The sequence below is a fragment of the Poecilia reticulata genome, chromosome 5 (genome assembly GCF_904066995.2).
Source record: "Poecilia reticulata chromosome 5, P_reticulata-male-v2, whole genome shotgun sequence".
Lineage (NCBI taxonomy): Eukaryota > Metazoa > Chordata > Actinopteri > Cyprinodontiformes > Poeciliidae > Poecilia > Poecilia reticulata.
The window spans coordinates 1730737-1741296 of record NC_088834.1 but is presented as its reverse complement, the minus strand read 5'-3'; the positions used below and the strand labels follow the sequence as shown (position 1 = coordinate 1741296).

The window sequence follows — 10560 nt, the reverse complement described above, 5'->3', positions numbered from 1 at the left end:
CCTGGCTGCCACCGGCTGCTGCAGACACCTCAGTGTTGGCGCTCAGTTCTGGTTCTGAGCCTCGGTTTAGATTTGGACCAAAACGTCCTGTGCTTCCCCACGCGTGTGTGTGTGCGTGTGTGTGTGTGTGTGTGTGACTCATCCAGTCCGTTTGTCTCTTGTCCTCCTGTTTGCTTCGATCTATGCAACAGAATAGTCCCGTTCTCCACCTGCTTCCTCCTCCTCTTCCTCCCTGTCCGCTCCTCTCATTGGTCCTGTGACCTTCGGTTTTCCGTGCAGACAGAAGCGCGACACACACACTCTGATGGATGCGCGTGTGTGTGTGCACACACTCCTGGTTTTTCTTTTCTCTTTTGTAAGATATGATCGTGTGGAATGCCCTGGTCTTAGTGTCATGTCGTTTGAACAAAAGATGATAATCAAGCAACTGAGAACAAGTTGTTACATAAATATATATATATATAAATATATACAAATCTATATACATAAAAAAATAAAGCCATTGAAATTTGAAATAAAACTGTGGGTTTGTGGTTCTTTTAAAGATAAAACAGAGTTTTTAGTTTCTTTGTGATGAATAAATGCTGAGTCACCCAGTTCTCCAGAACCATGGTTTGGACCTGCAGTTCTGCAGGTTTGCAGCTCAGTACCTGATGGCTGAATCGGGTAAAAAAAGTTACTGCCATCCATCCGTCCGTCCTCCTTCCCTTCCTGCTTTACTCGTTGGGCCTGTTGGATTTGATTTAATTCAGGTTAAATGAGGTTTCTTCAAACATTTCATTTTTGTTGGACTCTGTTTGCTTCCCACTTTGTTCCCTTCTAATTAAAATAAACCTTATAGTTGGTTCAGAGCTGAAGCTTCACTGTTTCAAACGGTTTTTATTCTCCGGTGTGAATATGTCGGTTAAAATCCAGGATATTTAAAGCTTCTCTAAGCAGACTGGATTTTGGTTAAAACTGAAAACATTTTCTGTATGGAAGGTCATTACTGCGACTGTCTCTCAAGAGGGTAGAGCAGTCGTTTGAAGGTTGAAGGTTCAATTCCTGCTTCATCCTGTCATGTAAATTGGAGCGTTGGGAATACTCACAAGCCCCTGACTGCGTCTCGGTGTTGGAGATTTGTTCCAGTGAGCAAGTTTCTTGTTTGCTAAATATAATCACATGTAGCAAACAGGAACCTTTGCAAAGATTCCTGTTGTCTCTGACAATGAACCCAACAGCAGTTCAGATCACCTGACCTTAGAGTCTCCCGGTGGACTTCACAGGGGTCTGAGTGGGAAGGATGGCTGAGCATTGGTTTTGTTGTTGGACATCTATGAGAAGCACTGAATGTCCAGAGCAAACACCATGTATGAGCAAGAACACTTCTGAATGATTAATCAGTCGTATCAGACCTGCAGGGTTATGTCTTGGATACTCTGGTGAAGGCAGAGTGTGCAATCTTCTGGTGGTGAGTTAAACATGGTGGCAGGGGAAGCTGCCAGACAGACCTGGTGAATCCAACGGCTGGAATGTCTGCTGCAGAATCTGTCTCTTTCCTGAAGGGAGAGTGGGAAGATGGAATCTGTGTGGACCATGCTCATGACTTGTCACTGCGGATGCGGCTTCCAGAAGCTGTGGCCTGAAGGTTTTTAATGCCTTTTGTGGTCAAAACCACAGGATTTGCTAGTTGACACAGTGGTGATGGAAGCCGTGAGGCTGAAAGAGGCTTTTAGGGCTTGACAAGTACCAGGAGGCTGGAAGCACTTTGTTCTGTTGGGGAACAAAAACTAGGGCCTGGGAGGAATTCAGACAGGCTATGAAAAGAGACTTTAAGCTGGCATCAAGGAACTTCTGGAAAACAATTCAGAAACTCAGAAAGAAGAAACGGGGCTCATCCCAGTGTGTGAGGAGGGGAACCGCAGACCCAATCTGAGGATATCGTTGGGCAGTGAAAGGAGCACTTTAAGGATCTCCTCAATCCGGTCACCATGTCTTCCATGGCCTGAAGATGAGTGAGAATGACATCCATCCATCATCATACATGCTTATCCCTAGTGGGGTCACAAGGAATGCTGGTGACCCTCCCCACAGGTCAACAGGTGACCTCTGGACCTCATTTCTGCTCATAGCAACACTCCGAGTTCTAGCGGAGATAAACAACAGTGTTGTTACAGACTGTCCCTTCAGGCAGCTGAAAGGAGCTTCCTCTGCTGCCCTGTCATCACACACTAAGGAGTTTCAGAACGAGCTGACTGCAGTACTGACCCGTTGGCTGGATCAATGCAGGAAGTTCCCTGGAAGTGGAGCCATGAACAGAGTCAGAATGAGGCTGCAGACACAGACTCCCAGAGCGAAAAGCTCTTAAAGCCAATAATGGACAGTAGGCTCAGTGTCTGCAGCTACAAGCTCCTGGGTCCGTCGTCGTCAGGCCTTCCTGGACTGCCCAGGTCATTTGTCGCCAGGAGCCCTTGGAGCTCATGGATCGCCCAGTGCCAGAAAGTCCTGCAGAGAGTCGATCAGATTCACCTTCAGACCAAACCAGCAGCTTCCTCTGACTGAGTCCAGCTGCAGGAGGGAAAAGTGGAAACCTCCAACTCTGCTGCTTCAAGCTGCTCACACTGAAGGTGAGTTGGACCAAAACACTCAGAGTCACTTTGAGGGAAGTTAGTAGAGGAGGGAGGGAGCCGAGACTGACTGGACCTTCTGTGTTTTCAGCTTCGCTCAGAGACAAAATGGCTTCCAGGTCAGAGGAGGATCTCTGCTGTCCGGTCTGTCAGGACGTCTTTACGGATCCGGTGGTTCTGTCATGTAGCCACAGCTTCTGTAGGGAGTGTCTGAAGAGCTGGTGGAGAGAGAAACCAGCAAGAGAGTGTCCAGTTTGTAAGAGGAGATCTTCAAAGATGGAACCACCCTGTAATCTGGTTCTGAAGAACCTGTGTGAATCATTCCTACAGCAGAAAATCCAAAATGCTCCAGAGGGTCTCTGCTCTCTGCACTCTGAGAAACTCAAACTCTTCTGTCTGAACCATCAGCAGCCAGTTTGTCTCGTCTGCAGAGATTCCGAAAAACACTCCAAGCACAGATTCAGACCCACTGATGAAGCTGCTCAGCAACAGAAGAAGAAACTTCAGGAAACTCTGGAGCCTTTAAAGAAGAAGCTGGAGCTGAAGAAGGAAGTTAAAGAGGAGTTTGATCAGACAGCAGAACACATGAAGGTCCAGGCCCGACACACAGAGAGGCAGATTGTTGAGCAGTTTAAGAAGCTTCATCAGTTTCTGGCAGAGGAAGAGGAGGCCAGGCTGGCTGCACTGAGGGAGGAAGAGGAGCAGAAGAGAGGGATGATGAAGGAGAAGATGGAGGCTCTGAGCAGAGAGATAGCAGCTCTTTCAGACACAGTCAGAGCCACAGAGGAGGAGCTGAGAGCTGCAGACGTCTCATTCCTGCACAACTACAAGGCTGCAGTGGAAAGAGTCCAGCGCTGCCCCCTGCTGGAGGATCCACAGCTGCCCTCAGGAGCTCTGATAGACCAGGCCAAACATCTGGGCAACCTGGCCTTCAACATCTGGAGCAACATGAAGGACATGGTGACCTACACTCCTCTGGTTCTGGACCCAAACACGGCTGGGTCAAGACTCTTCCTGTCTGATGATCTGACCAATGGGAGGAGAGGAACAGCAGCTGTTTGATATCTGGTGGTCTGTCCTGAGCTCTGAGGGTTTTAACTCAGGGACCCACAGCTGGGATGTTGATGTTGGACACAGTTCACATTGGTCTCTTGGTGTGTTAGAGAGTCTGTCCAGAGGAAGGGAAACTTACAGTCTGGATTTTTGCGTATCTGGGTTTTTGAAGGTAAATACTCAGCAGCATCTCCACCAGCTGCTCCCCCAGTTCTTTCATTAAAGAAGAAACTCCAGAGGATCGAAGTGAATCTGGACGGGGACAGAGTAAAACTGACGTTCTCAGATCTGGATACTAACACACATACACTCCTTCAGAGAAGATGTTTCCTTCCATCACCACTATGGATAAAGGAGAAATGTTACCGATGAAGGTCTCAGTCAGCAAACAGCAGCTCTGATGAAACTCAGCAGAGATGATCATCTGCTTGTTTTCATGAACGTTGAAAGCTCTGCTGATGGAAACGAACTGAGATTCAAACATCCAGAGACCCATTTCCAAGGTTGGAGCGCCATCTGATGGACTCTTCCAGTACATCACTTTGTCAGATGTTTGTCATGAAGTTCTGATTTTCTTCCCTTTGGCCATTAACTGTGTCATCTGTTCAGCTCAGATCAGATCAGATACTTAATTCATTTATCTGTTAACTCTTCTACCAGTCCTGTTAAGAAAACATTTTTATAAATGAATATACTTTATTTTTCCCTGTGGGATTAATAAAGTCTGTGACAGACTGGTGACCTGTCCAGGTGACCCCACTTCTCGCCCGAAACCTTCGCTGGAGAGGCAGCAGCACCTCCTGACCCACCAGGGACAAGAGTGTTAGAAATGGTTGGATGGAGGTTGGATTAATAAGCATATTCATTCATAATATGTCTGAAGGGACTTTTTAGTCACTGAAAATCCATCCATCTTCTTGACACCCTTGTCCCTCAGTGGGTCAGGAGGTGCTGCTGCCTCTCCAGCTAACGTTCCGGGCGAGAGGCGGGGTCACCTGGACAGGTCACCAGTCTGTCACAGGGCAACACAGAGACACACAGGACACACTACCATGCACACACACACACACACCTAGGGGCAATTTGGAGAGACCAATTAACCTGACAGTCATGTTTTTGGACTATGGGAGGAAACCGGAGTACCTGGAGAAAACCCACCATGCACAGGGAGAACATGGAGACTCCATGCAGAAAGACCGGGGCCGGGAATCTAACCCAGAACCTTCTTGCTGCAAGGCAGCAGCTCTACCAACTGCACCACTGTGCAGCCCGTCACTGAAAATATTTTAGATAATTTAAATAAACAGGCATAAAACATAGCAAAATATAAAATACTTCTTGAACTTTAAGTGGAGAACGACAAGGTAACCTTAATTTGACATTTAATCAATGGACTTCGGATGTTTTAGAGAAAAATAAGCCAAAATATGATGGATTGATTTTTACCTGGCTGAGCTGAAAGTAGAGCCAACTCTTTCTTGCCCAATTAAAAGGTTTCATATCATCAAAATATCACACAAAGATGATCTGAAAATAGGTTTTTAAATAATTGGAGGGAAAACATCAATTTAGGAAAATGTGAGCTAAACCTTCACCTAATAACTGATTTACATCAACAAAGTAAAAAAGACTCGTTTAATTTGAAAATATCACTTTTTTTATTGAATGAAAAACAAAACTGACTGCATTAACATAACAAACCCGAGATCAAACGTCATCTCTAATCTACGGAAGCCTGTAGGGGACACGGAGGGGTTTTTCTTTTGCGTTCTCAGGCAGTAATGTACCAGTCGGTCCAGGCGACATCTTGGATCCTGAAAGTCTGTTGTAAGGATTTTCCATCATCTGTTGGTGTGATACCTGAAGTTTTATATCTCCTGTAAAGTTTAGAAGAAAAATACTGTCTGGAGTTTTTTTTTTGTTATTTTCATGGTTTAATAAAGTCAATCGAGTTTTGATTGTCCTTTAATAAATTACTGTTTCCCATCTCAGTCTTACACAAACATGAAAACGCAATTAATAGATTGATTTTCAATAAGATTTTTACACCACAGAGTGAAGAATGTATAAAGTTTTTTTTACTGAGGCTCTTTAAAGGCGTGTGAACTTTTAAATTAACTTATTAAACTGTGATTGTGTACAGAATAACCAGGATGTGTTTGCTAATTTATTGCGAGGAAACGCAAAAGAAAAAAACATTCCCGAATGTCCCTCAGGGGCCTCCGTACAGAACACTTTAATAAACTTAAACTTGACAGAAACGCCGTCAGGGACCCGGATTTAACCGCCATCATCTTCATCACTCCTGCTGCCGCTTCTCGGGCATCATCACCATCACCTCCCCCTCCATCACCACCTTGTCCTTGGCGGAGCACGTCACCGCGATGAAGGCGAACGACATCTTGATTTTACGCACTTCCGCCTCGGCCAGAACCTCCTCGCCGACGAAGAGCGGTGCCGGGAAGCGGATCTCCTGGTACAGGAAGACGCAGCCGGGTCCGGGCATCCGGGTGCCGAGCACCGCCGACATCAGGCCGTTGATGAGGACGCCGTGGACGATGGGCGCCTCGAAGGACGTGGTGCTGGCGTAGGCCGGGTCGACGTGGAGCGGGTTGGTGTCGCCCGTTAGCTCGGCGAACAGCTCCACGTCGCGCGCCGAGAACGCTTTGGTGATGGAGGCGCGCTGGCCGACGTGGAGGCGACGTCCGAGGGGCGGGGCCAACGGGAGGCGGAAAGGGCGGAGCCTGACGCAGAGCGGCGTCCAGGCTGACGTCATCCCGCTTCAGTCCAGCTGCAGGTCGCGGCTGTTTCCCGTCAGCGCCAGAAGGAACGGAGACACCTGAACGCACCATGAGGTCAGAGTCAGCAAATGAAGTTTATTTCTATTCAAGCGAGTTGTAGTTTTAATCAACAGAAATATAACAGCAAAAATAGATATTAAAATGAATTAAACACTTAACAGAAATTAAAGAAACTTGAATAAATAAATGTTTTTAAATACAGCGAACAAATAAAGTTATTAATGAAAAGATTGTTAAATAATACTGTAAACATAAATAATAACCTTGAAGGTAGCTGTACGAATAAAAGAACAAAATTAGAAAATTCCCTCACCTAGAAGAAACTGAAAAACTTTATGGCTTTCATGGTAGTTCTGTTATTTTTACTCAAATAAAATCACATCAAGTTAAAACTGTTAGCAAATGTTCATGATGCAGGTCAGGTTTTCTGTTTGGCTAAATTACTCTGTTACTTTTTAATTATTATAAGTTTGAATGATGGAAATAAATGTTTTCCCTTATAATAATAAACATAACTTTATGTTGGGTTATTAAATAAAATCCATTATAAACATTTTTAATTGCTCAAATAAAATTATATCAAACTAAAACTTTTAGCAAACTGCATGTTGGTCAGAATTTGTTTTTAGTTAAATTGTTTTGGTTATTTTTCACCCATAATTATGAGTTTAAATGTTAAGAATAAACATTTAAACTTCTTTCTACAAATAAAGCAAAATAAGTCGGATAAAGATAAATAAAGAAATAAATTAAAATTTCAGCTGGAACCGCTCACATCAGAACCTGAGTTTAGGTTCTGCAGCAGAGTCCGGTCCAGATCACGGATCCATGTTGTTCCTTCAGCAGTTTGGCTCCATTTCTGCTCTGGAGTCGAGAACAAACCGACTTTTTGAGCTGAAAGTGGTTCTGAACCGGCTTCCTGTTCGCCCGGCGATGGGCGGGGCAGCAAGGTTTCCCCTGCTGATAGGAGCCACAACGTTTGCCAAGAACGCAGCAAAAGTCTAGAGCTGCAGGAAGCACCTTCATCACATGATCAGCATCAAGGTGGAAACATGATCAGCCAATCAGCATCAAGGTGGAAACATGATCAGCCAATCAGCATCAAGGTGGAAACATGATCAGCCAATCAGCATCAAGATGGAAACATAATCAGCCAATCAGCATCAAGGTGGAAACATGATCAGACAATCAGCATCAAGATGGATCATTTTGGACATTTTAATTCTTCTAGGGGAAGATTTTTTTTAAATCTTCTTAAACTGGAAACCGTTTGTCACAGCACACAGTCTGTTGTTAGTCATATTTACTTTTCTTGTTATTTTTGTTGAATGTTAATGGAAAGTGGGACCACAAACATCCACCGATGTTGACTAAAGTCCATCATTAAAGTTTGTATTTTAGCGCCTTGAAATTGGGCTTCTGTCTCTTTAAGAAGCTCCTGCTCTTTCTGAAGCTCCTCCTTCAGGAAGTCATCCCAACATGGCTCCTCTGTTAACCCTTTAATGTTTTTACCAGCGTCGCTCTGGGAAGTAGCTCCTATAAGGAGCTCAGCAGATGTTTGCTAATTGCTGCTGGCTAGTCTGAAGGAGCTGAGTGGGGGAGGAGATGAGTCTAGAAGGCGGGGCTACGACCAACCAGATGTTTTGAATAGCTGAATTGTTGCCATGGAGATTAAAGGTTAGGTATGCTACGTATGTAATGCTACAACATGATGGAAAACTAAAAAAAAAAGTTAATTTAACATGATACTGCCCCTTTAAATTTGAAAAGCACTGATGAATGAGATGTGCTGACCTGCAGAACTCTGAAGGCGCAGACCCGGTTCTGGTAGAACCCCTGCAGGGTGAGGGAGCTCCACAGCTTCACCAAACCCCTGAAACAGAACCCAGAAGATAGAAATAAAAACCCAAACCGGCTGCAGGTTCGGCGGGCGGAGCCGGCTTCGGACCGGTACCTGCTGGGAACACGCAGCAGAGCGGTCAGCGTCTCCTCATCATACTTCAGCACGTCCACATTCAGCGCCGCTCCGACCTGAAGAACACCAGCACAGAGTTATCAGAGGAAAGGTCCGGACCCGAGTGGCCGGGCAGAACCGTGAGGATCCCACCTCTCCGAACAAACTCCTCAGACAGGAAGTGATGAAGGTCTTCAGGTCGATGGCGCTCACTCTGGCCGACTCATCCTCCAGCACCCTGGGGGGGAGATCGGACTTAACGCGGGCAAACAGATCCTGCGCACAGGGTTCACAAACATTCCCAAAAAGCTTCGACCTCTGACCTCCTTAGCAAACCCACAGACAATACTACAAGATATGTAAACAGACATCAACTTTTTTTATTCACTGTTCAATAATCATTATATTAATTTAGCTTAAATGCTAACATCGTCTGATTTTAGGCCACCAAGGAGTTTTGCAGCAGAAACTTTTATTATCAGATCATATCTTATCACCATTTTTCCTCACAATCTTCTCTTTTGATAAGAAAATATGTATTTTATATTAATCACATCAAATTGTATTTTATTCCAACAGTTCTCATGGATTTTGTCTTGACAGAAACTTTTCCACTTCTTGCTGCTATTCTAGCTTGATTAATTATTTTAAGAAAAAAAAGGATTAACAAAAAGCAAACATGATGAACTTAAAATAAAGACATATCTGGGATTCTGTTTTTTAAAAAAAAATCTTTTTAATTATTTTTCTTATCTTCCTTTCAACTTTCTTGAGCCCTCCGGTGGCCCGCGGCCCCCACTTTGGCAAACACTGGTCTACACAGCCAAAACTTACAGACGGACTTTGAGGTATTGATGCGGCGAAGCGTTCTTCAGTACGACCCGTTGGTACCCAGAAGATTCTGCCTCCTCGGCGCCCGCTCTCATTTTCTGCAGACTGGAAACTCTGAAGAAAGGAATAAATCAGAAACCTGAAGGGTGCAATTATTTACATTTTTTTCCTACAGTCAGTGAACACACCACAGCTCCTGTATTAACAGGTTTTCCTGCACAAGGAGTTTTAGTATTAATGAATGGTTAGAAGGTTTTTATTTACAGAAATGTATTCGAAGGTTTTGAAGGTCTGGATCATTAATTGGACTCAACAGAACCAGAACAGTGAAAAAAGAGGAACATTTTAATCAAGTCTGTTAGCATTCAAGCTAATAGAAGCTCATTTTTGAACAACTATATTTATAAAAATCTTTTGGGCAAATCGCTGGACATGATAAAAACAAACGACGAGCCGGAAAATAAAGTTCAGAAAATTAAAAGGTTCATAACTACAGAAACAAAATCATTTAAAAAATTACATCAAGACTGAAAATGTATTCCATTACATACCTTTATTCCAAATAAAACGTAGGGTATGTAGTTTGAAATAAATAAAATAAATGAGGACATTTTGATTTTTAGCTGTAAAACGGATTAACGGTCGTCTGGAGAATCTAAAGTAGCGTCCTACTCAGACTGGACCACCGACAGATCTGAAACACCGACAGACTGGGGTCACACCTTCCAACCCCAGGAGGAGGTCAGGGCGGAGCAGCGTGGAGCTCCAGGCCGCTAGAACATCTCTGGATCGGATCAGGATCTCCTGAACTCTGACGGAACACCATAACTGTTTTCACTCACCGTCTACATGTCCGTGGAAAGATAACTGCAGCGTGTTTACCCTGCCGCCATCAAAGTCATCGACGCATGCGCACCTGCCTCATAATTCTCTGTGAACAGGAGGTCTCACTCCGTCACAGGAACCGATCTTGTTCTTTTTAATCGCGAATTTTTCCTCAAACAGCAAACTTAACGTGGATATTCTTGGAGCATTTTGAATCTAAATTAACTGTGTTATGTTGACCAGAGCTAAAATTAAGATCTGGGACATTTATATAAAAAATACAGTACATTCTTGCTCAGATACGTTTTCTATGTTCTTCTATAAGTTGTTTTAATATATTTTAAAAAGTAAAAAGCAAAATTTTGTTCGGTATGTTATAAAATACTTACATTCAAAATTTATCAGAATATTCTTTGTCTGTTGCGCTGTATCCAATAGTATATGGAGTCTGGGGAAAAATGCATGGACTGAAACATCTTGGATAGTTTGT

At 44.0% G+C, this 10560-nt stretch overlaps 3 protein-coding genes across 5 annotated transcripts; 1 reads left to right on the top strand and 2 right to left on the bottom strand.

Annotated features, from left to right (window-relative positions):
* The first annotated feature begins 2114 nt into the window (after positions 1-2114).
* On the top strand, positions 2115-4362 carry LOC145551611 (E3 ubiquitin-protein ligase TRIM35-like). The gene is made up of 2 exons (XM_081606778.1): positions 2115-2606; positions 2698-4362. The coding sequence occupies exon 2, from the start codon at positions 2715-2717 to the stop codon at positions 3666-3668; it is 954 nt and encodes a 317-aa protein (XP_081462904.1). The 5' UTR covers positions 2115-2606; positions 2698-2714; the 3' UTR covers positions 3669-4362.
* A 931-nt stretch (positions 4363-5293) lies between these two features.
* On the bottom strand, positions 5294-6435 carry LOC103464287 (ribonuclease P/MRP 14 subunit). Its single transcript, XM_081606775.1, has one exon. The coding sequence runs from the start codon at positions 6433-6435 to the stop codon at positions 5959-5961; it is 477 nt and encodes a 158-aa protein (XP_081462901.1). The 3' UTR covers positions 5294-5958.
* On the bottom strand, positions 6376-10263 carry rpp14 (ribonuclease P/MRP 14 subunit). Of its 3 annotated transcripts, none has more exons than XM_008408279.3 (6): positions 10088-10263; positions 9249-9359; positions 8568-8652; positions 8415-8491; positions 8255-8333; positions 6376-6498 (listed from the first exon to the last, which is right to left on the bottom strand). In XM_008408279.3, the coding sequence occupies exons 2-6, from the start codon at positions 9338-9340 to the stop codon at positions 6442-6444; spliced, it is 390 nt and encodes a 129-aa protein (XP_008406501.1). In that variant the 5' UTR covers positions 9341-9359; positions 10088-10263; the 3' UTR covers positions 6376-6441. The 3 variants fall into 3 exon arrangements, with proteins under 3 accessions (XP_008406501.1, XP_081462903.1, XP_008406502.1); XM_081606777.1 differs by having other exon boundaries at positions 9968-10090; XM_008408280.3 differs by lacking the exon at positions 10088-10263 and adding an exon at positions 9797-9956.
* Between the last annotated feature and the right edge of the window lie 297 nt (positions 10264-10560).

Excerpts from the sequence above, each read along its gene's own strand:
- LOC103464287 (XM_081606775.1), bottom strand. The coding sequence starts at position 6,435 with ATGACGTCAGCCTGGACGCCGCTCTGCGTCAGGCTCCGCCCTTTCCGC.
- rpp14 (XM_008408279.3), bottom strand. The coding sequence starts at position 9,340 with ATGAGAGCGGGCGCCGAGGAGGCAGAATCTTCTGGGTACCAACGGGTC. Across the intron at positions 8,653-9,248 it reads CAATACCTCAAAGTCCGTCT|GGTGCTGGAGGATGAGTCGG; the intron begins GTAAGTTTTGGC and ends TCTCCCCCCCAG. Across the intron at positions 8,492-8,567 it reads TGAGGAGTTTGTTCGGAGAG|GTCGGAGCGGCGCTGAATGT; the intron begins GTGGGATCCTCA and ends GGTGTTCTTCAG.
- LOC145551611 (XM_081606778.1), top strand. The coding sequence starts at position 2,715 with ATGGCTTCCAGGTCAGAGGAGGATCTCTGCTGTCCGGTCTGTCAGGAC.